Source organism: Astyanax mexicanus, unplaced genomic scaffold, assembly GCF_023375975.1.
Source record: "Astyanax mexicanus isolate ESR-SI-001 unplaced genomic scaffold, AstMex3_surface scaffold_50, whole genome shotgun sequence".
In the NCBI taxonomy this organism is placed as follows: domain Eukaryota; kingdom Metazoa; phylum Chordata; class Actinopteri; order Characiformes; family Acestrorhamphidae; genus Astyanax; species Astyanax mexicanus.
Window position 1 is genome coordinate 385,245 of NW_026040060.1, and position 23,282 is coordinate 408,526.

General features: G+C 49.1%; 1 protein-coding gene across 17 annotated transcripts in view; it reads right to left on the minus strand.

Moving 5' to 3' along the window:
- LOC103021387 (ankyrin repeat and fibronectin type-III domain-containing protein 1) overlaps window positions 1-23,282 on the minus strand; it is a 314,758-nt gene that overhangs the window by 221,324 nt on the left and 70,152 nt on the right. For 4 of the 17 annotated variants that reach the window (XM_049474010.1, XM_049474013.1, XM_049474014.1 and 1 more), the window contains exons 13-17: window positions 20,002-20,121; window positions 17,948-18,163; window positions 17,494-17,660; window positions 17,214-17,364; window positions 15,695-15,863 (exon numbers count right to left, since the gene is read on the minus strand). The exons of 10 other annotated variants lie outside the window; for them this stretch is intronic. In XM_049474010.1, coding sequence (XP_049329967.1) covers window positions 15,695-15,863; window positions 17,214-17,364; window positions 17,494-17,660; window positions 17,948-18,163; window positions 20,002-20,121 — 823 coding nt within the window. The remainder of the gene's footprint in view (window positions 1-15,694; window positions 15,864-17,213; window positions 17,365-17,493; window positions 17,661-17,947; window positions 18,164-20,001; window positions 20,122-23,282) is intronic. 3 more of the 17 variants (XM_049474011.1, XM_049474012.1, XM_049474007.1) reach the window with 3 other exon arrangements.

Consider the following 23,282-nt stretch of genomic DNA (forward strand, 5'->3'; position numbering starts at 1 on the left):
GTGGTGTGTAGGAGGGAGTAATGTGTGTAGTGTTTGGGAGTGAGTTGTCAGTGTTATCTTTGGAAGTGTGTAGTGTTTGGTAGTGTATAGGTGTGAGTAGTGTGTGTAGTGTTTGGTGGTGTGTAGGAGGGAGTAATGTGTGTAGTGTTTGGGATTGAGTAGGAGTGAGTAGTGTGTGTAGTGTTTGGTGGTGTGTAGGAGGGAGTAATGTGTGTAGTGTTTGGGAGTGAGTTGGCAGTGTTATCTTTGGGAGTGTGTAGTGTTTGGTAGTGTGTAGGAGTGAGTAGTGTGTGTAGTGTTTGGTAGTGTGTAGGAGGGAGTAGTGTGTGTAGTGTTGGATAGTGTGTAGGAGTGAGTAGTGTGTGTAGTGTTTGGGAGTGAGTTGGCAGTGTTATCTTTGGAAGTGTGTAGTGTTTGGTAGTGTGTAGGAGTGAGTAATGTGTGTAGTGTTTGGGGGTGAGTTTGCAGTGTTATCTTTGGGAGTGTGTAGTGTTTGGTAGTGTATAGGTGTGAGTAGTGTGGGTAGTGTTTGGTAGTGTGTTGGAGTGAGTAGTGTGTGTAGTGTTTGGTAATGTGTAGGAGGGAGTAGTGTGTGTAGTGTTTAGGAGTGAGTTGGCAGTGTTATCTTTGGGAGTGTGTGGTGTTTGGTAGTGTGTAGGAGTGAGTAGTGTGTGTAGTGTTTGGTGGTGTGTAGGAGGGAGTAATGTGTGTAGTGTTTAGGAGTGAGTTGGCAGTGTTATCTTTGGGAGTGTGTAGTGTTTGGTAGTGTATAGGTGTGAGTAGTGTGTGTAGTGTTTAGGAGTGAGCTGGCAGTGTTATCTTTGGGAGTGTGTAGTGTTTGGTAGTGTATAGGTGTGAGTAGTGTGTGTAGTGTTTGGTAGTGTTTTGGAGTGAGTAGTGTGTGTAGTGTTTGGTAGTGTGTAGGAGGGAGTAATGTGTGTAGTGTTTGGGAGTGAGTTGGCAGTGTTATCTTTGGGAGTGTGTAGTGTTTGGTAGTGTATAGGTGTGAGTAGTGTGTGTAGTGTTTGGTAGTGTTTTGGAGTGAGTAGTGTGTGTAGTGTTTGGTAATGTGTAGGAGGGAGTAGTGTGTGTAGTGTTTAGGAGTGAGTTGGCAGTGTTATCTTTGGGAGAGTGTGGTGTTTGGTACTGTGTAGGAGTGAGTAGTGTGTGTAGTGTTTGGTAGTGTGTAGAAGGGAGTAATGTGTGTAGTGTTTGGGAGTGAGTTGTCAGTGTTATCTTTGGAAGTGTGTAGTGTTTGGTGGTGTATAGGTGTGAGTAGTGTGTGTAGTGTTTGGTGGTGTGTAGGAGGGAGTAATGTGTGTAGTGTTTGGGAGTGAGTTGGCAGTGTTATCTTTGGGAGTGTGTAGTGTTTGGTAGTGTGTAGGAGTGAGTAGTGTGTGTAGTGTTTGGTAGTGTGTAGGAGGGAGTAGTGTGTGTAGTGTTGGATAGTGTGTAGGAGTGAGTAGTGTGTGTAGTGTTTGGGAGTGAGTTGGCAGTGTTATCTTTGGAAGTGTGTAGTGTTTGGTGGTGTGTAGGATGGAGTAATGTGTGTAGTGTTTGGGAGTGAGTTGGCAGTGTTATCTTTGGGAGTGTGTAGTGTTTGGTAGTGTGTAGGAGGGAGTAGTGTGTGTAGTGTCTGGTAGTGTGTAGGAGTGAGTAGTGTGTGTAGTGTTTGGGAGTGAGTTGACAGTGTTATCTTTGGGAGTGTGTAGTGTTTGGTAGTGTGTAGGAGGGAGGAATGTGTGTAGTGTTTGGGAGTGAGTAGTGTGTAGTGTTTGGTGGTGTGTAGGAGGGAGTAATGTGTGTAGTGTTTGGGAGTGTGTAGGAGTGAGTAGTGTGTGTAGTGTTTGGGAGTGAGTTGGCAGTGTTATCTTTGGGAGTGTGTAGTGTTTGGTAGTGTGTAGGAGGGAGTAGTGTGTGTAGTGTTGGATAGTGTGTAGGAGTGAGTAGTGTGTGTAGTGTTTGGGAGTGAGTTGGCAGTGTTATCTTTGGAAGTGTGTAGTGTTTGGTGGTGTGTAGGATGGAGTAATGTGTGTAGTGTTTGGGAGTGAGTTGGCAGTGTTATCTTTGGGAGTGTGTAGTGTTTGGTAGTGTGTAGGAGGGAATAGTGTGTGTAGTGTCTGGTAGTGTGTAGGAGTGAGTAGTGTGTGTAGTGTTTGGGAGTGAGTTGACAGTGTTATCTTTGGGAGTGTGTAGTGTTTGGTAGTGTATAGGTGTGAGTAGTGTGTGTAGTGTTTGGTGGTGTGTAGGAGGGAGTAATGTGTGTAGTGTTTGGGAGTGAGTTGGCAGTGTTATCTTTGGGAGTGTGTAGTGTTTGGTAATGTGTAGGAGTGAGTAGTGTGTGTAGTGTTTGGTAGTGTGTAGGAGGGAGTAGTGTGTGTAGTGTTGGATAGTGTGTAGGAGTGAGTAGTGTGTGTAGTGTTTGGGAGTGAGTTGGCAGTGTTATCTTTGGAAGTGTGTAGTGTTTGGTGGTGTGTAGGATGGAGTAATGTGTGTAGTGTTTGGGAGTGAGTTGGCAGTGTTATCTTTGGGAGTGTGTAGTGTTTGGTAGTGTGTAGGAGGGAGTAGTGTGTGTAGTGTCTGGTAGTGTGTAGGAGTGAGTAGTGTGTGTAGTGTTTGGGAGTGAGTTGACAGTGTTATCATTGGGAGTGTGTAGTGTTTGGTAGTGTGTAGGAGGGAGGAATGTGTGTAGTGTTTGGGAGTGAGTAGTGTGTAGTGTTTGGTGGTGTGTAGGAGGGAGTAATGTGTGTAGTGTTTGGGAGTGTGTAGGAGTGAGTAGTGTGTGTAGTGTTTGGGAGTGAGTTGGCAGTGTTATCTTTGGGAGTGTGTAGTGTTTGGTAGTGTGTAGGAGGGAGTAATGTGTGTAGTGTTTGGGATTGAGTAGGAGTGAGTAGTGTGTGTAGTGTTTGGTGGTGTGTAGGAGGGAGTAATGTGTGTAGTGTTTGGGAGTGAGTTGGCAGTGTTATCTTTGGGAGTGTGTAGTGTTTGGTAGTGTGTAGGAGTGAGTAGTGTGTGTAGTGTTTGGTGGTGTGTAGGAGGGAGTAATGTGTGTAGTGTTTGGGAGTGAGTTGGCAGTGTTATCTTTGGAAGTGTGTAGTGTTTGGTAGTGTATAGGTGTGAGTAGTGTGTGTAGTGTTTGGTGGTGTGTAGGAGGGAGTAATGTGTGTAGTGTTTGGGAGTGAGTTGGCAGTGTTATCTTTGGGAGTGTGTAGTGTTTGGTAGTGTGTAGGAGTGAGTAGTGTGTGTAGTGTTTGGTAGTGTGTAGGAGGGAGTAGTGTGTGTAGTGTTGGATAGTGTGTAGGAGTGAGTAGTGTGTGTAGTGTTTGGGAGTGAGTTGGCAGTGTTATCTTTGGAAGTGTGTAGTGTTTGGTAGTGTGTAGGAGTGAGTAATGTGTGTAGTGTTTGGGGGTGAGTTTGCAGTGTTATCTTTGGGAGTGTGTAGTGTTTGGTAGTGTATAGGTGTGAGTAGTGTGGGTAGTGTTTGGTAGTGTGTTGGAGTGAGTAGTGTGTGTAGTGTTTGGTAATGTGTAGGAGGGAGTAGTGTGTGTAGTGTTTAGGAGTGAGTTGGCAGTGTTATCTTTGGGAGTGTGTGGTGTTTGGTAGTGTGTAGGAGTGAGTAGTGTGTGTAGTGTTTGGTGGTGTGTAGGAGGGAGTAATGTGTGTAGTGTTTAGGAGTGAGTTGGCAGTGTTATCTTTGGGAGTGTGTAGTGTTTGGTAGTGTATAGGTGTGAGTAGTGTGTGTAGTGTTTAGGAGTGAGCTGGCAGTGTTATCTTTGGGAGTGTGTAGTGTTTGGTAGTGTATAGGTGTGAGTAGTGTGTGTAGTGTTTGGTAGTGTTTTGGAGTGAGTAGTGTGTGTAGTGTTTGGTAGTGTGTAGGAGGGAGTAATGTGTGTAGTGTTTGGGAGTGAGTTGGCAGTGTTATCTTTGGGAGTGTGTAGTGTTTGGTAGTGTATAGGTGTGAGTAGTGTGTGTAGTGTTTGGTAGTGTTTTGGAGTGAGTAGTGTGTGTAGTGTTTGGTAATGTGTAGGAGGGAGTAGTGTGTGTAGTGTTTAGGAGTGAGTTGGCAGTGTTATCTTTGGGAGTGTGTGGTGTTTGGTACTGTGTAGGAGTGAGTAGTGTGTGTAGTGTTTGGTAGTGTGTAGAAGGGAGTAATGTGTGTAGTGTTTGGGAGTGAGTTGTCAGTGTTATCTTTGGAAGTGTGTAGTGTTTGGTGGTGTATAGGTGTGAGTAGTGTGTGTAGTGTTTGGTGGTGTGTAGGAGGGAGTAATGTGTGTAGTGTTTGGGAGTGAGTTGGCAGTGTTATCTTTGGGAGTGTGTAGTGTTTGGTAGTGTGTAGGAGTGAGTAGTGTGTGTAGTGTTTGGTAGTGTGTAGGAGGGAGTAGTGTGTGTAGTGTTGGATAGTGTGTAGGAGTGAGTAGTGTGTGTAGTGTTTGGGAGTGAGTTGGCAGTGTTATCTTTGGAAGTGTGTAGTGTTTGGTGGTGTGTAGGATGGAGTAATGTGTGTAGTGTTTGGGAGTGAGTTGGCAGTGTTATCTTTGGGAGTGTGTAGTGTTTGGTAGTGTGTAGGAGGGAGTAGTGTGTGTAGTGTCTGGTAGTGTGTAGGAGTGAGTAGTGTGTGTAGTGTTTGGGAGTGAGTTGACAGTGTTATCTTTGGGAGTGTGTAGTGTTTGGTAGTGTGTAGGAGGGAGGAATGTGTGTAGTGTTTGGGAGTGAGTAGTGTGTAGTGTTTGGTGGTGTGTAGGAGGGAGTAATGTGTGTAGTGTTTGGGAGTGTGTAGGAGTGAGTAGTGTGTGTAGTGTTTGGGAGTGAGTTGGCAGTGTTATCTTTGGGAGTGTGTAGTGTTTGGTAGTGTGTAGGAGGGAGTAATGTGTGTAGTGTTTGGGATTGAGTAGGAGTGAGTAGTGTGTGTAGTGTTTGGTGGTGTGTAGGAGGGAGTAATGTGTGTAGTGTTTGGGAGTGAGTTGGCAGTGTTATCTTTGGGAGTGTGTAGTGTTTGGTAGTGTGTAGGAGTGAGTAGTGTGTGTAGTGTTTGGTGGTGTGTAGGAGGGAGTAATGTGTGTAGTGTTTGGGAGTGAGTTGTCAGTGTTATCTTTGGAAGTGTGTAGTGTTTGGTAGTGTATAGGTGTGAGTAGTGTGTGTAGTGTTTGGTGGTGTGTAGGAGGGAGTAATGTGTGTAGTGTTTGGGAGTGAGTTGGCAGTGTTATCTTTGGGAGTGTGTAGTGTTTGGTAGTGTGTAGGAGTGAGTAGTGTGTGTAGTGTTTGGTAGTGTGTAGGAGGGAGTAGTGTTTGTAGTGTTGGATAGTGTGTAGGAGTGAGTAGTATGTGTAGTGTTTGGGAGTGAGTTGGCAGTGTTATCTTTGGAAGTGTGTAGTGTTTGGTGGTGTGTAGGATGGAGTAATGTGTGTAGTGTTTGGGAGTGAGTTGGCAGTGTTATCTTTGGGAGTGTGTAGTGTTTGGTAGTGTGTAGGAGGGAGTAGTGTGTGTAGTGTCTGGTAGTGTGTAGGAGTGAGTAGTGTGTGTAGTGTTTGGGAGTGAGTTGACAGTGTTATCTTTGGGAGTGTGTAGTGTTTGGTAGTGTATAGGTGTGAGTAGTGTGTGTAGTGTTTGGTGGTGTGTAGGAGGGAGTAATGTGTGTAGTGTTTGGGAGTGAGTTGGCAGTGTTATCTTTGGGAGTGTGTAGTGTTTGGTAGTGTGTAGGAGTGAGTAGTGTGTGTAGTGTTTGGTAGTGTGTAGGAGGGAGTAGTGTGTGTAGTGTTGGATAGTGTGTAGGAGTGAGTAGTGTGTGTAGTGTTTGGGAGTGAGTTGGCAGTGTTATCTTTGGAAGTGTGTAGTGTTTGGTGGTGTGTAGGATGGAGTAATGTGTGTAGTGTTTGGGAGTGAGTTGGCAGTGTTATCTTTGGGAGTGTGTAGTGTTTGGTAGTGTGTAGGAGGGAGTAGTGTGTGTAGTGTCTGGTAGTGTGTAGGAGTGAGTAGTGTGTGTAGTGTTTGGGAGTGAGTTGACAGTGTTATCTTTGGGAGTGTGTAGTGTTTGGTAGTGTGTAGGAGGGAGGAATGTGTGTAGTGTTTGGGAGTGAGTAGTGTGTAGTGTTTGGTGGTGTGTAGGAGGGAGTAATGTGTGTAGTGTTTGGGAGTGTGTAGGAGTGAGTAGTGTGTGTAGTGTTTGGGAGTGAGTTGGCAGTGTTATCTTTGGGAGTGTGTAGTGTTTGGTAGTGTGTAGGAGGGAGTAATGTGTGTAGTGTTTGGGATTGAGTAGGAGTGAGTAGTGTGTGTAGTGTTTGGTGGTGTGTAGGAGGGAGTAATGTGTGTAGTGTTTGGGAGTGAGTTGGCAGTGTTATCTTTGGGAGTGTGTAGTGTTTGGTAGTGTGTAGGAGTGAGTAGTGTGTGTAGTGTTTGGTGGTGTGTAGGAGGGAGTAATGTCTGTAGTGTTTGGGAGTGAGTTGGCAGTGTTATCTTTGGGAGTGTGTAGTGTTTGGTAGTGTGTAGGAGTGAGTAGTGTGTGTAGTGTTTGGGAGTGAGTTGGTAGTGTTATCTTTGGGAGTGTGTAGTGTTTGGTAGTGTGTAGGAGTGAATTGGGAGTGTCTGGTGTTTGGTAGTGTGTAGGAGTGAGTAGTGTGTGTAGTGTTTGGTGGTGTGTAGGAGGGAGTAATGTGTGTAGTGTTTGGGAGTGAGTAGGAGTGAGTAGTGTGTGTAGTGTTTGGTAGTGTGTAGGAGTGAGTAGTGTGTGTAGTGTTTGGTGGTGTGTAGGAGGGAGTAATTTGTGTAGTGTTTGGTGGTGTGTAGGAGGGAGTAATGTGTGTAGTGTTTGGTGGTGTGTAGGAGGGAGTAATGTGTGTAGTGTCTGGTGGTGTGTAGGAGGGAGTAATGTGTGTAGTGTTTGGTGGTGTGTAGGAGGGAGTAATGTGTGTAGTGTCTGGTGGTCTGTAGGAGGGAGTAATGTGTGTAGTGTTTGGGAGTGAGTAGGAGTGAGTAGTGTGTGTAGTGTTTAGTAGTGTGTAGGAGTGAGTAGTGTGTGTGTAGTGTTTGGGAGTGAGTTGGCAGTGTTATCTTTGGTAGTGTGTAGTGTTTGGTGGTGTGTAGGAGGGAGTAATGTGTGTAGTGTTTGGGAGTGAGTAGGAGTGAGTAATGTGTGTAGTGTTGGATAGTGTGTAGGAGTGAGTAGTGTGTGTAGTGTTTGGGAGTGAGTTGGCAGTGTTATTTTTGGGAGTGTGTAGTGTTTGGTAGTGTGTAGGAGTGAGTTGGGAGTGTGTGGTGTTTGGTAGTGTGTAGGAGTGAGTAGTGTGTGTAGTGTTTGGTAGTGTGTAGGAGTGAGTAGTGTGTGTAGTGTTTGGGAGTGAGTTGGCAGTGTTACCTTTGGGAGTGTGTAGTGTTTGGTAGTGCGCAGGAGTGAGTAGTGTGTGTAGTCTTTGGTGGTGTGTAGGAGGGAGTAGTGTTTGGTAGTGTGTAGGAGTGAGTAGTGTGTGTAGTGTTTGGTGGTGTGTAGGAGGGAGTAATGTGTGTAGTGTTTGATGGTGTGTAGGAGGGAGTAATGTGTGTAGTGTTTGGTGGTGTGTAGGAGGGAGTAATGTGTGTAGTGTTTGGGGGTGAGTTTGCAGTGTTATCTTTGGGAGTGTGTAGTGTTTGGTAGTGTATAGGTGTGAGTAGTGTGGGTAGTGTTTGGTAGTGTGTTGGAGTGAGTAGTGTGTGTAGTGTTTGGTAATGTGTAGGAGGGAGTAGTGTGTGTAGTGTTTAGGAGTGAGTTGGCAGTGTTATCTTTGGGAGTGTGTGGTGTTTGGTAGTGTGTAGGAGTGAGTAGTGTGTGTAGTGTTTGGTGGTGTGTAGGAGGGAGTAATGTGTGTAGTGTTTAGGAGTGAGTTGGCAGTGTTATCTTTGGGAGTGTGTAGTGTTTGGTAGTGTATAGGTGTGAGTAGTGTGTGTAGTGTTTAGGAGTGAGCTGGCAGTGTTATCTTTGGGAGTGTGTAGTGTTTGGTAGTGTATAGGTGTGAGTAGTGTGTGTAGTGTTTGGTAGTGTTTTGGAGTGAGTAGTGTGTGTAGTGTTTGGTAGTGTGTAGGAGGGAGTAATGTGTGTAGTGTTTGGGAGTGAGTTGGCAGTGTTATCTTTGGGAGTGTGTAGTGTTTGGTAGTGTATAGGTGTGAGTAGTGTGTGTAGTGTTTGGTAGTGTTTTGGAGTGAGTAGTGTGTGTAGTGTTTGGTAATGTGTAGGAGGGAGTAGTGTGTGTAGTGTTTAGGAGTGAGTTGGCAGTGTTATCTTTGGGAGTGTGTGGTGTTTGGTACTGTGTAGGAGTGAGTAGTGTGTGTAGTGTTTGGTAGTGTGTAGAAGGGAGTAATGTGTGTAGTGTTTGGGAGTGAGTTGTCAGTGTTATCTTTGGAAGTGTGTAGTGTTTGGTGGTGTATAGGTGTGAGTAGTGTGTGTAGTGTTTGGTGGTGTGTAGGAGGGAGTAATGTGTGTAGTGTTTGGGAGTGAGTTGGCAGTGTTATCTTTGGGAGTGTGTAGTGTTTGGTAGTGTGTAGGAGTGAGTAGTGTGTGTAGTGTTTGGTAGTGTGTAGGAGGGAGTAGTGTGTGTAGTGTTGGATAGTGTGTAGGAGTGAGTAGTGTGTGTAGTGTTTGGGAGTGAGTTGGCAGTGTTATCTTTGGAAGTGTGTAGTGTTTGGTGGTGTGTAGGATGGAGTAATGTGTGTAGTGTTTGGGAGTGAGTTGGCAGTGTTATCTTTGGGAGTGTGTAGTGTTTGGTAGTGTGTAGGAGGGAGTAGTGTGTGTAGTGTCTGGTAGTGTGTAGGAGTGAGTAGTGTGTGTAGTGTTTGGGAGTGAGTTGACAGTGTTATCTTTGGGAGTGTGTAGTGTTTGGTAGTGTGTAGGAGGGAGGAATGTGTGTAGTGTTTGGGAGTGAGTAGTGTGTAGTGTTTGGTGGTGTGTAGGAGGGAGTAATGTGTGTAGTGTTTGGGAGTGTGTAGGAGTGAGTAGTGTGTGTAGTGTTTGGGAGTGAGTTGGCAGTGTTATCTTTGGGAGTGTGTAGTGTTTGGTAGTGTGTAGGAGGGAGTAATGTGTGTAGTGTTTGGGATTGAGTAGGAGTGAGTAGTGTGTGTAGTGTTTGGTGGTGTGTAGGAGGGAGTAATGTGTGTAGTGTTTGGGAGTGAGTTGGCAGTGTTATCTTTGGGAGTGTGTAGTGTTTGGTAGTGTGTAGGAGTGAGTAGTGTGTGTAGTGTTTGGTGGTGTGTAGGAGGGAGTAATGTGTGTAGTGTTTGGGAGTGAGTTGTCAGTGTTATCTTTGGAAGTGTGTAGTGTTTGGTAGTGTATAGGTGTGAGTAGTGTGTGTAGTGTTTGGTGGTGTGTAGGAGGGAGTAATGTGTGTAGTGTTTGGGAGTGAGTTGGCAGTGTTATCTTTGGGAGTGTGTAGTGTTTGGTAGTGTGTAGGAGTGAGTAGTGTGTGTAGTGTTTGGTAGTGTGTAGGAGGGAGTAGTGTTTGTAGTGTTGGATAGTGTGTAGGAGTGAGTAGTATGTGTAGTGTTTGGGAGTGAGTTGGCAGTGTTATCTTTGGAAGTGTGTAGTGTTTGGTGGTGTGTAGGATGGAGTAATGTGTGTAGTGTTTGGGAGTGAGTTGGCAGTGTTATCTTTGGGAGTGTGTAGTGTTTGGTAGTGTGTAGGAGGGAGTAGTGTGTGTAGTGTCTGGTAGTGTGTAGGAGTGAGTAGTGTGTGTAGTGTTTGGGAGTGAGTTGACAGTGTTATCTTTGGGAGTGTGTAGTGTTTGGTAGTGTATAGGTGTGAGTAGTGTGTGTAGTGTTTGGTGGTGTGTAGGAGGGAGTAATGTGTGTAGTGTTTGGGAGTGAGTTGGCAGTGTTATCTTTGGGAGTGTGTAGTGTTTGGTAGTGTGTAGGAGTGAGTAGTGTGTGTAGTGTTTGGTAGTGTGTAGGAGGGAGTAGTGTGTGTAGTGTTGGATAGTGTGTAGGAGTGAGTAGTGTGTGTAGTGTTTGGGAGTGAGTTGGCAGTGTTATCTTTGGAAGTGTGTAGTGTTTGGTGGTGTGTAGGATGGAGTAATGTGTGTAGTGTTTGGGAGTGAGTTGGCAGTGTTATCTTTGGGAGTGTGTAGTGTTTGGTAGTGTGTAGGAGGGAGTAGTGTGTGTAGTGTCTGGTAGTGTGTAGGAGTGAGTAGTGTGTGTAGTGTTTGGGAGTGAGTTGACAGTGTTATCTTTGGGAGTGTGTAGTGTTTGGTAGTGTGTAGGAGGGAGGAATGTGTGTAGTGTTTGGGAGTGAGTAGTGTGTAGTGTTTGGTGGTGTGTAGGAGGGAGTAATGTGTGTAGTGTTTGGGAGTGTGTAGGAGTGAGTAGTGTGTGTAGTGTTTGGGAGTGAGTTGGCAGTGTTATCTTTGGGAGTGTGTAGTGTTTGGTAGTGTGTAGGAGGGAGTAATGTGTGTAGTGTTTGGGATTGAGTAGGAGTGAGTAGTGTGTGTAGTGTTTGGTGGTGTGTAGGAGGGAGTAATGTGTGTAGTGTTTGGGAGTGAGTTGGCAGTGTTATCTTTGGGAGTGTGTAGTGTTTGGTAGTGTGTAGGAGTGAGTAGTGTGTGTAGTGTTTGGTGGTGTGTAGGAGGGAGTAATGTCTGTAGTGTTTGGGAGTGAGTTGGCAGTGTTATCTTTGGGAGTGTGTAGTGTTTGGTAGTGTGTAGGAGTGAGTAGTGTGTGTAGTGTTTGGGAGTGAGTTGGTAGTGTTATCTTTGGGAGTGTGTAGTGTTTGGTAGTGTGTAGGAGTGAATTGGGAGTGTCTGGTGTTTGGTAGTGTGTAGGAGTGAGTAGTGTGTGTAGTGTTTGGTGGTGTGTAGGAGGGAGTAATGTGTGTAGTGTTTGGGAGTGAGTAGGAGTGAGTAGTGTGTGTAGTGTTTGGTAGTGTGTAGGAGTGAGTAGTGTGTGTAGTGTTTGGTGGTGTGTAGGAGGGAGTAATTTGTGTAGTGTTTGGTGGTGTGTAGGAGGGAGTAATGTGTGTAGTGTTTGGTGGTGTGTAGGAGGGAGTAATGTGTGTAGTGTCTGGTGGTGTGTAGGAGGGAGTAATGTGTGTAGTGTTTGGTGGTGTGTAGGAGGGAGTAATGTGTGTAGTGTCTGGTGGTCTGTAGGAGGGAGTAATGTGTGTAGTGTTTGGGAGTGAGTAGGAGTGAGTAGTGTGTGTAGTGTTTAGTAGTGTGTAGGAGTGAGTAGTGTGTGTGTAGTGTTTGGGAGTGAGTTGGCAGTGTTATCTTTGGTAGTGTGTAGTGTTTGGTGGTGTGTAGGAGGGAGTAATGTGTGTAGTGTTTGGGAGTGAGTAGGAGTGAGTAATGTGTGTAGTGTTGGATAGTGTGTAGGAGTGAGTAGTGTGTGTAGTGTTTGGGAGTGAGTTGGCAGTGTTATTTTTGGGAGTGTGTAGTGTTTGGTAGTGTGTAGGAGTGAGTTGGGAGTGTGTGGTGTTTGGTAGTGTGTAGGAGTGAGTAGTGTGTGTAGTGTTTGGTAGTGTGTAGGAGTGAGTAGTGTGTGTAGTGTTTGGGAGTGAGTTGGCAGTGTTACCTTTGGGAGTGTGTAGTGTTTGGTAGTGCGCAGGAGTGAGTAGTGTGTGTAGTCTTTGGTGGTGTGTAGGAGGGAGTAGTGTTTGGTAGTGTGTAGGAGTGAGTAGTGTGTGTAGTGTTTGGTGGTGTGTAGGAGGGAGTAATGTGTGTAGTGTTTGGTGGTGTGTAGGAGGGAGTAATGTGTGTAGTGTTTGGGAGTGAGTAGGAGTTAGTAGTGTGTGTAGTGTTTGGTAGTGTGTAGGAGGGAGTAATGTGTGTAGTGTTTGGGAGTGAGTTGGCAGTGTTATCTTTGGGAGTGTGTAGTGTTTGGTAGTGTGTAGGAGTGAATTGGGAGTGTCTGGTGTTTGGTAGTGTGTAGGAGTGAGTAGTGTGTGAAGTGTTTGGTAGTGGGTAGGAGTGAGTAGTGTGTGTAGTGTTTGGGAGTGAGTTGGCAGTGTTATCTTTGGGAGTGTGTAGTGTTTGGTAGTGTGTAGGAGTGAGTAGTGTGTGTAGTGTTTGGGAGTGAGTTGGTAGTGTTATCTTTGGGAGTGTGTAGTGTTTGGTAGTGTGTAGGAGTGAATTGGGAGTGTCTGGTGTTTGGTAGTGTGTAGGAGTGAGTAGTGTGTGTAGTGTTTGGTGGTGTGTAGGAGGGAGTAATGTGTGTAGTGTTTGGGAGTGAGTAGGAGTGAGTAGTGTGTGTAGTGTTTGGTAGTGTGTAGGAGTGAGTAGTGTGTGTAGTGTTTGGTGGTGTGTAGGAGGGAGTAATTTGTGTAGTGTTTGGTGGTGTGTAGGAGGGAGTAATGTGTGTAGTGTTTGGTGGTGTGTAGGAGGGAGTAATGTGTGTAGTGTCTGGTGGTGTGTAGGAGGGAGTAATGTGTGTAGTGTTTGGTGGTGTGTAGGAGGGAGTAATGTGTGTAGTGTCTGGTGGTCTGTAGGAGGGAGTAATGTGTGTAGTGTTTGGGAGTGAGTAGGAGTGAGTAGTGTGTGTAGTGTTTAGTAGTGTGTAGGAGTGAGTAGTGTGTGTGTAGTGTTTGGGAGTGAGTTGGCAGTGTTATCTTTGGTAGTGTGTAGTGTTTGGTGGTGTGTAGGAGGGAGTAATGTGTGTAGTGTTTGGGAGTGAGTAGGAGTGAGTAATGTGTGTAGTGTTGGATAGTGTGTAGGAGTGAGTAGTGTGTGTAGTGTTTGGGAGTGAGTTGGCAGTGTTATTTTTGGGAGTGTGTAGTGTTTGGTAGTGTGTAGGAGTGAGTTGGGAGTGTGTGGTGTTTGGTAGTGTGTAGGAGTGAGTAGTGTGTGTAGTGTTTGGTAGTGTGTAGGAGTGAGTAGTGTGTGTAGTGTTTGGGAGTGAGTTGGCAGTGTTACCTTTGGGAGTGTGTAGTGTTTGGTAGTGCGCAGGAGTGAGTAGTGTGTGTAGTCTTTGGTGGTGTGTAGGAGGGAGTAGTGTTTGGTAGTGTGTAGGAGTGAGTAGTGTGTGTAGTGTTTGGTGGTGTGTAGGAGGGAGTAATGTGTGTAGTGTTTGATGGTGTGTAGGAGGGAGTAATGTGTGTAGTGTTTGGTGGTGTGTAGGAGGGAGTAATGTGTGTAGTGTTTGGGAGTGAGTAGGAGTTAGTAGTGTGTGTAGTGTTTGGTAGTGTGTAGGAGGGAGTAATGTGTGTAGTGTTTGGGAGTGAGTTGGCAGTGTTATCTTTGGGAGTGTGTAGTGTTTGGTAGTGTGTAGGAGTGAATTGGGAGTGTCTGGTGTTTGGTAGTGTGTAGGAGTGAGTAGTGTGTGAAGTGTTTGGTAGTGGGTAGGAGTGAGTAGTGTGTGTAGTGTTTGGGAGTGAGTTGGCAGTGTTATTTTTGGGAGTGTGTAGTGTTTGGTAGTGTGTAGGAGTGAGTTGGGAGTGTGTGGTGTTTGGTAGTGTGTAGGAGTGAGTAGTGTGTGTAGTGTTTGGTAGTGTGTAGGAGTGAGTAGTGTGTGTAGTGTTTGGGAGTGAGTTGGCAGTGTTACCTTTGGGAGTGTGTAGTGTTTGGTAGTGCACAGGAGTGAGTAGTGTGTGTAGTCTTTGGTGGTGTGTAGGAGGGAGTAGTGTTTGGTAGTGTGTAGGAGTGAGTAGTGTGTGTAGTGTTTGGTGGTGTGTAGGAGGGAGTAATGTGTGTAGTGTTTGATGGTGTGTAGGAGGGAGTAATGTGTGTAGTGTTTGGTGGTGTGTAGGAGGGAGTAATGTGTGTAGTGTTTGGGAGTGAGTAGGAGTTAGTAGTGTGTGTAGTGTTTGGTAGTGTGTAGGAGGGAGTAATGTGTGTAGTGTTTGGGAGTGAGTTGGCAGTGTTATCTTTGGGAGTGTGTAGTGTTTGGGAGTGTGTAGGAGTGAATTGGGAGTGTCTGGTGTTTGGTAGTGTGTAGGAGTGAGTAGTGTGTGAAGTGTTTGGTAGTGGGTAGGAGTGAGTAGTGTGTGTAGTGTTTGGTGGTGTGTAGGAGGGAGTAATGTGTGTAGTGTTTGGGAGTGAGTAGGAGTGAGTAGTGTGTGTAGTGTTTGGTAGTGTGTAGGAGTGAGTAGTGTGTGTAGTGTTTGGTGGTGTGTAGGAGGGAGTAATTTGTGTAGTGTTTGGTGGTGTGTAGGAGGGAGTAATGTGTGTAGTGTTTGGTGGTGTGTAGGAGGGAGTAATGTGTGTAGTGTTTGGTGGTGTGTAGGAGGGAGTAATGTGTGTAGTGTCTGGTGGTGTGTAGGAGGGAGTAATGTGTGTAGTGTTTGGGAGTGAGTAGGAGTGAGTAGTGTGTGTAGTGTTTAGTAGTGTGTAGGAGTGAGTAGTGTGTGTGTAGTGTTTGGGAGTGAGTTGGCAGTGTTATCTTTGGTAGTGTGTAGTGTTTGGTGGTGTGTAGGAGAGAGTAATGTGTGTAGTGTTTGGGAGTGAGTAGGAGTGAGTAGTGTGTGTAGTGTTGGATAGTGTGTAGGAGTGAGTAGTGTGTGTAGTGTTTGGGAGTGAGTTGGCAGTGTTACCTTTGGGAGTGTGTAGTGTTTGGTAGTGCGCAGGAGTGAGTAGTGTGTGTAGTCTTTGGTGGTGTGTAGGAGGGAGTAGTGTTTGGTAGTGTGTAGGAGTGAGTAGTGTGTGTAGTGTTTGGTGGTGTGTAGGAGGGAGTAATGTGTGTAGTGTTTGATGGTGTGTAGGAGGGAGTAATGTGTGTAGTGTTTGGTGGTGTGTAGGAGGGAGTAATGTGTGTAGTGTTTGGGAGTGAGTAGGAGTTAGTAGTGTGTGTAGTGTTTGGTAGTGTGTAGGAGTGAGTAGTGTGTGTAGTGTTTGGGAATGTGTAGGAGTGAGTAGTGTGTGTAGTGTTTGGTAATGTGTAGGAGGGAGTAATGTGTGTAGTGTTTGGGAGTGAGTTGGCAGTGTTATCTTTGGGAGTGTGTAGTGTTTGGTAGTGTGTAGGAATGAGTAGTGTGTGTAGTGTTTGGGAGTGAGTTAGCAGTATTATCTTTGGGAGTGTGTAGTGTTTGGTAGTGTGTAGGAGTGAGTTGGGAGTGTGTGGTGTTTGGTAGTGTGTAGGAGTGAGTAGTGTGTGTAGTGTTTGGGAGTGAGTTGGCAGTGTTATCTTTGGGAGTGTGTAGTGTTTGGTAGTGTGTAGGAGTGAGTAGTGTGTGTAGTGTTTGGGAGTGAGTTGGCAGTGTTATCTTTGGGAGTGTGTAGTGTTTGGTAGTGTGTAGGAGTGAGTTGGGAGTGTGTGGTGTTTGGTAGTGTGTAGGAGTGAGTAGTGTGTGTAGTGTTTGGGAGTGTGTAGGAGTGAGTAGTGTGTGGTGTTTGGTAGTGTGTAGTGTGTGTAGTGTTTGGTAGTGTGTAGGACGGAGTAATGTGTGTAGTGTTTGGGAGTGAGTTGGCAGTGTTATCTTTGGGAGTGTGTAGTGTTTGGTAGTGTGTAGGAGTGAGTAGTGTGTGTAGTGTTTGGGAGTGAGTTGGCAGTGTTATCTTTGGGAGTGTGTAGTGTTTGGTAGTGTGTAGGAGTGAGTAGTGTGTGTAGTGTTTGGTAGTGTGTAGGACGGAGTAATGTGTGTAGTGTTTGGGAGTGAGTTGGCAGTGTTATCTTTGGGAGTGTGTAGTGTTTGGTAGTGTGAAGGAGTGAGTAGTGTGTGTAGTGTTTGGGAGTGAGTTGGCAGTGTTATCTTTGGGAGTGTGTAGTGTTTGGTAGTGTGTAGGAGTGAGTTGGGAGTGTGTGGATGGAAAATCACCCAGCTCGAAGATCTGCAGTGGGATGGTGAAGAAGGCGGATCGGGGGTAATACGGGTTGTTTGGGCACGGCGGGGTGCACACCTCCTCACAGGGGGGCAGGAGCAACAGGAAGGACACGCCCTCCCCAAACTCCACCACTTCCTCTACATAGAGACGGAAGTCCTGCACCTGCAGGAAATGGACATGGTTTAGAACTGGTTTTAGAATTGGGTTAGGTTGGGTTTACATTGGGTTTGTAATTATGCTTACAATTGGGTTTAGACTAAGTCTGGAATTGGGTTTAGAACTGGTTTAGAATCAGATTTGTAATCGAGTTGGTCGGTCTATAGTAGGAGGAGAAACAGGGTTAACCCAGGGTTCCACACCCTGATCTAGGAGGAGGTTCTGAGCTCTGGTGAGAACGTGTACTCCTCCTCCTCCTCCCAGAGAAACAACTAAACACTAAAATTAGAATTCTCAAATTAGCCCTGATCCAGCTTTGATCCTGAAACCGAACCGTAATCCTCGCCTGAGCTCCCGTTATAGACCCGCCCCAAATCTCCCTTTATATCTACAGGTCTTACACTGAGCAGCTGATCTCAGACCAGCACATCAACCACATACATCACATACTACACTCAGAGTTCAGATCCGAGTACAGGTCCGAGTTCAGGTCAGAGTTTAGGTCAGAGTTTAGGTCAGAGTACAGGTCAGAGTTCAGGTCAGAGTACAGGTCAGAGTACAGGTCAGAGTACAGGTCAGAGTTTAGGTCAGAGTTTAGGTCAGAGTTTAGGTCAGAGTACAGGTCCGAGTTCAGGTCAGAGTACAGGTCAGAGTACAGGTCAGAGTACAGGTCAGAGTTTAGGTCAGAGTACAGGTCCGAGTTCAGGTCAGAGTACAGGTCAGAGTTTAGGTCAGAGTACAGGTCCGAGTTCAGGTCAGAGTACAGGTCAGAGTTTAGGTCAGAGTACAGGTCCGAGTTCAGATCCGAGTACAGGTCCGAGTTCAGGTCCGGGTTCAGGTCAGAGTTTAGGTCAGAGTTCAGGTTAGAGTTCAGGTCAGAGTACAGGTCAGAGTTCAGGTCAGAGTTCAGGTCCGAGTACAGGTCCGAGTTCAGGTCCGAGTTCAGGTCAGAGTTCAGGTCAGAGTTTAGGTCAGAGTACAGGTCAGAGTTCAGGTCAGAGTTCAGGTCAGAGTTCAGGTCCGAGTTCAGGTCAGAGTTCAGGTCAGAGTACAGGTCAGAGTTCAGGTCAGAGTTCAGGTCAGATGTACAGGTCAGAGTTCAGGTCAGAGTTCAGGTCAGAGCACCGTGTCCCTCAAGATTCTGTACAACAAAATTAGGCTAAATCAATATTGACAGAACATCTAATGTCATTAGATGAGAAGCATTAAAAATAAGGTTTATAATGACTAGGAATAATTCAGGAATAATATAAGAGAATGAACGACATATTAAATCAACATTTAGAGTTGTATAATTATGTTTGTTATGTAGAGTAGAATTATATAGAGTTATATTTTGTTTACAGATGCGTGTACCTGATCACTGGTGATATTAATGCGCCCAAGTAGTTTCTTAGCAGCGTTCTGTAACTCCAGTAGGAGGCGATGTGGAGCACTCTGCTCACCAACACACACTTCCTCACAATCCTCCAGAGAACGTACAGACTGCAACCACTGCCACTCCTCCCTAACACACACACACACACACTTAATGTTTATATGATTCTCCTGCTCATTCTGACAAACTGTAATACACTACAGGAAGCGTAGGGGGCGCTCTATAATGCTCTATAATGTTCATATGATCAGACTGTACCTGGAGATGTGGCTGTTGTCGCGTATCTTGACGTGGCAGAAGACGTTGGGGGTTTTATGGGGAACCAGGACTCTGATCTGATCCACTGAGCTCCACAGCTTCACGTAGCCCAGATACAGCCCGGGACTCAGCGGCGTCCTGCTGCACCTGTGGTCCTCCAGCTTCTCCTACAGAACACACCCACATCTGCTTCAAAACTGTCCTCACGGACGCCTCTGAGAAGTGAGGGGGCGTGGCCTAACATTCTAATGTCTGAATGATAATCAGTGAAGTTCTACAGCAAAATTAGAAAAGTTCATTTTTCTAAAGGAAACACAGGAGAGTGATTTCTACGTGCAGCGGTTGCTGTGGCGATATAATGTTCCTTGCTGGTTAGGGTATTTATGAGGGTGCTAGGCAGATTGTGTTGCAGGTGGTTGCTAGGGTATTGCACAGTGGCTGGTGTGGTACTCACATGCAGAGTGCTGTAGAGTGTGTCCAGAGCTGTGGGTTCCTCAGGAGAGGAGATGGATTTACGCTGGAGCTGCAGTTTAGTGATGGGAGCCCAGCGGAGACCCTCCACACCTCCACCCTCCTCCACCTCCTTCAGCAGCACCAGCACAGCGTTCCCGTCCCCATCCCTCAACACCTCCATAAACACCTGCCCCAGGTCTCGAGTCCCCAGCAGGGCCTGTAACAAACACACACACACAAACACACACACACACAGTGTTGAGGGTGGAGGAGTGTTGAGGGTGAAGGAGCGTAGAGGGTGAAGGAGTGTTGAGGGTGGAGGAGTGTAGAGGTGAAGGAGTGTAGAGGGTGGAGGAGTGTAGAGGGTGAAGGAGTGTTGAGGGTGAAGGAGTGTAGAGGGTGGAGGAGTGTAGAGGTGAAGGAGTGTTGAGGGTGGAGGAGTGTAGAGGGTGAAGGAGTGTTGAGGGTGGAGGAGTGTTGAGGGTGAAGGAGTGTACAGAGTGAAGAAGTGTTGAGGGAGGAGGAGTGTAGAGGGTGGAGGAGTGTAGAGGTGAAGGAGTGTTGAGGGTGGAGGAGTGTAGAGGGTGAAGGAGTGTAGAGGGTGAAGGAGTGTAGAGGGTGGAGGAGTATAGAGGTGAAGGAGTGTTGAGGGTGGAGGAGTGTAGAGGGTGAAGGAGTGTTGAGGGTGTAGGGGTGTAGAGGGTGAAGGAGTGTTGAGGGTGAAGGAGTGTAGAGGGTGGAGGAGTGTAGAGGTGAAGGAGTGTTGAGGGTGGAGGAGTGTAGAGGGTGAAGGAGTATAGAGGGTGAAGGAGTGTTGAGGGTGAAGGAGTGTAGAGGGTGGAGGAGTGTTGAGGGTGGAGGAGTGTAGAGGGTGGAGGAGTGTTGAGGGTGGAGGAGTGTAGAGGGTGGATGACTGTTGAGGGTGGAGGAGTGTAGAGGGTGAAGGAGTGTTGAGGGTGGAGGAGTGTAGAGGGTGAAGGAGTGTTGAGGGTGGAGGAGTGTAGAGGGTGAAGGAGTGTTGAGGGTGGAGGAGTGTTGAGGGTGGAGGAGTGTAGAGGGTGAAGGAGTGTTGAGGGTGGAGGAGTGTAGAGGGTGAAGGAGTGTTGAGGGTGGAGGAGTGTAGAGGGTGAAGGAGTGTTGAGGGTGGAGGAGTGTTGAGGGTGGAGGAGTGTAGAGGGTGGAGGAGTGTAGAGGGTGAAGGAGTGTTGAAGGTGGAGGAGTGTAGAGGGTGAAGGAGTGTTGAGGGTGGAGGAGTGTTGAGGGTGGAGGAGTGTAGAGGGTGAAGGAGTGTTGAGGGTGGAGGAGTGTAGAGGGTGAAGGAGTGTTGAGGGTGGAGGAGTGTAGAGGGTGAAGGAGTGTTGAGGGTGGAGGAGTGTAGAGGGTGGAGGAGTGTTGAGGGTGGAGGAGTGTAGAGGGTGAAGGAGTGTTGAGGGTGGAGGAGTGTAGAGGGTGAAGGAGTGTTGAGGGTGGAGGAGTGTTGAGGGTGGAGGAGTGTAGAGGGTGGAGGAGTGTTGAGGGTGGAGGAGTGTAGAGTGAAGGAGTGTAGAGTGAAGGAGTGTTGAGGGTGGAGGAGTGTAGAGGGTGAAGGAGTGTTGAGGGTGGAGGAGTGTAGAGGGTGAAGGAGTGTTGAGGGTGGAGGAGTGTTGAGGGTGGAGGAGTGTAGAGGGTGGAGGAGTGTTGAGGGTGGAGGAGTGTAGAGTGAAGGAGTGTTGAGGGAGGAGGAGTGTAGAGGGTGGAGGAGTGTTGAGGGTGGAGGAGTGTAGAGGGTGAAGGAGTGTTGAGGGTGGAGGAGTGTTGAGGGTGGAGGAGTGTAGAGGGTGAAGGAGTGTAGAGGGTGAAGGAGTGTTGAGGGTGGAGGAGTGTAGAGGGTGAAGGAGTGTTGAGGGTGGAGGAGTGTAGAGGGTGAAGGAGTGTTGAGGGTGGAGGAGTGTTGAGGGTGGAGGAGTGTAGAGGGTGAAGGAGTGTTGAGGGTGGAGGAGTGTAGAGGGTGAAGGAGTGTTGAGGGTGGAGGAGTGTAGAGGGTGCAGGAGTGTTGAGGGTGGAGGAGTGTATAACCTGCAGATGGATGAGGGCTTGTAGCATTTTGAGGCGTGTCTGCAGAGAGCTGGAACAGGAGAGCTGGGTGGGACCAAGACACTGCTGCAGCCAGGAAAGCTCCTCCCACAGGTACGACACCTACAACACACACACACACACACATATAAACACATATACACATATACACACACATACATACACACACACATATACACACATACACACACATATACACACACACACACACACATACATACACACACATACACACATATACACACATACACACACATATACACACATACACACACATATACACACATACACACACATATACACATATACATACACACACATATACACACATACATACATATACACACATATACCCACACATACACACACACATATACACATATACACACATACACACTGTGGTAGGCCCCTGGGGTAGGGGGCGTGACCACTGTGACCCGGAAGGAGGAAGCACACAGAGAACACAGACACGGGGAGTAAATGAACTCAAAACGTACCTTTTATTTGGCTTTTAAACGCCCTCCACCACACCCAAAAAAACAACTCAAAACATAATTATGGCCCAATGGGGCTCTAGAGTCTGCAGAATGAACTTTTCTTTAGTTCTAAAGGTCCGTGCAGCTTCAGCCCTCAGCTCCCCAGTCAAGAGTCCTCCCTTCAGTGAGCTGAGGCTGAGTTTTATACCTGTCCCAGCCGGCTGCTTAATCAGTCCTGAATGCACACCGGCTGGGACAGACATGGCTGTGAGTTCCGGCGTGGGGCGGACCCACGGTTCCCCCGCCTCCTCACGCCACAGTCCCTCCCCCTAAGCTTCCAGCCACCAGGGTCGAAGGTGAGGCGTGACCTGGTGACTGGAGCGAACGAAGAGAGGCGGGGTGAGGAGAGCGGGGGATGCAGTTCGTTCGCTTGGGCCCCCCCCTCCAGAGAGAGGCCCGTGGAGATGGCAGCCCACCTCCCAGCCTTAGTCCCCCAGCCTCGCGCAGCGGCGGCTCTCGGCAGCGCCGTGGCGGGAGGTGCGGCGGTTCTCGGCAGCGCCGTTGCTGGAGGTGCGGCGGCTCTCGGCAGCCCCGCGACAGGTGGAGCGGCGGCTCTCGGCAGCCCCGCGACAGGTGGAGCGGCGGCTCTCGGCAGCACCGCGACAGGTGGAGCGGCGGCTCTCGGCAGCCCCGCGATAGGTGGAGCGGCGGCTCTCGGCAGCACCGCGACAGGTGGAGCGGCTGCTCGGGGCACCGGGACAGGTGGAGCGGCTGCTCGGGGCACCGGGACAGGTGGAGCGGCTGCTCGGGGCACCGGGACAGGTGGAGAGGCTGCTCGGGACACCGGGACAGGTGGAGCGGCTGCTCTCGGCACCGGGACAGGTGGAGCGGCGGCTCGTGGCACCGGGGCTGGCTGTGCGGCTGCTCGGGGCACCGGGACAGGTGGAGCGGCTGCTCGGGGCACCGGGACAGGTGGAGCGGCGGCTCTCGCTAGCTCCGGGGCTGGATGAGCGGCGGCTCTCGGGGCACCGGGACAGGTGGAGCGGCTGCTCGGGGCACCGGGACAGGTGGAGCGGCTTCAGTGAGCTGAGGCTGAGTTTTATACCTGTCCCAGCCGGCTGCTTAATCAGTCCTGAATGCACACCGGCTGGGACAGACATGGCTGTGAGTTCCGGCGTGGGGCGGACCCCGCCCTCCAGAGAGAGGCCCGTGGAGATGGCAGCCCACCTCCCAGCCTTAGTCCCCCAGCCTCGCGCAGCGGCGGCTCTCAGCAGCGCCGTGGCGGGAGGTGCGGCGGTTCTCGGCAGCGCCGTGGCGGGAGGTGCGGCGGCTCTCGGCAGCGCCGTGGCGGGAGGTGCGGCGGCTCTCGCTAGCTCCGGGGCTGGATGAGCGGCGGCTCTCGGGGCACCGGGACAGGTGGAGCGGCTGCTCGGGGCACCGGGACAGGTGGAGCGGCTGCTCGGGGCACCGGGACAGGTGGAGCGGCTGCTCGGGGCACCGGGACAGGTGGAGAGGCTGCTCGGGGCACCGGGACAGGTGGAGCGGCTGCTCTCGGCACCGGGACAGGTGGAGCGGCGGCTCGTGGCACCGGGGCTGGCTGTGCGGCTGCTCGGGGCACCGGGACAGGTGGAGCGGCTGCTCGGGGCACCGGGACAGGTGGAGCGGCGGCTCTCGCTAGCTCCGGGGCTGGATGAGCGGCGGCTCTCGGGGCACCGGGACAGGTGGAGCGGCTGCTCGGGGCACCGGGACAGGTGGAGCGGCTGCTCGGGGCACCGGGACAGGTGGAGCGGCTGCTCTCGGCACCGGGACAGGTGGAGCGGCGGCTCGTGGCACCGGGGCTGGCTGTGCGGCTGCTCGGGGCACCGGGACAGGTGGAGCGGCTGCTCGGGGCACCGGGACAGGTGGAGCGCCGGCTCTCGCTAGCTCCGGGGCTGGATGAGCGGCGGCTCTCGGTAGCTCCGGGGCTGGATGAGCGGCGGCTCTCGGTAGCGCGGCGGCTTGTGGAGCGGCGGCTCTCGGTAGCGCGGCGGCTTGTGGAGCGGCGGCTCTCGGTAGCGCGGCGGCTTGTTATTTATTTATTTTTCCGAAAAAAAAAAGGCAAAACAAAACTGAGGTGTGGCTTCGGGCGGCCAAACAAAGGCACGCTTTGAGTCCACCACAGCCCCGTGCCGTGCTCCACTCCGCAGCTTCCTTCCAACCAGGTCACTGGACCCCGCCCAAAAGGGGCGGGCCCGCATTCTCCACCACTGTGGTAGGCCCCTGGGGTAGGGGGCGTGACCACTGTGACCCGGAAGGAGGAAGCACACAGATAACACAGACACGGGGAGTAAATGAACTCAAAACGTACCTTTTATTTGGCTTTTAAACGCCCTCCACCACACCCAAAAAAAACAACTCAAAACATAATTATGGCCCAATGGGGCTCTAGAGTCTGCAGAATGAACTTTTCTTTAGTTCTAAAGGTCCGTGCAGCCTCAGCCCTCAGCTCCCCAGTCAAGAGTCCTCCCTTCAGTGAGCTGAGGCTGAGTTTTATACCTGTCCCAGCCGGCTGCTTAATCAGTCCTGTATGCACACCGGCTGGGACAGACATGGCTGTGAGTTCCGGCGTGGGGCGGACCCACGGTTCCCCCGCCTCCTCACGCCACAACACATATACATATACATTCACACTTACACATCAACACAACCCCATTCAACATTACCCTCACCCCAACACCAACCTCAACCCCTCACCCCAATATCAACCTCACCCCAACACCAGTCTCACCCCAACATCAGGCTCACCCT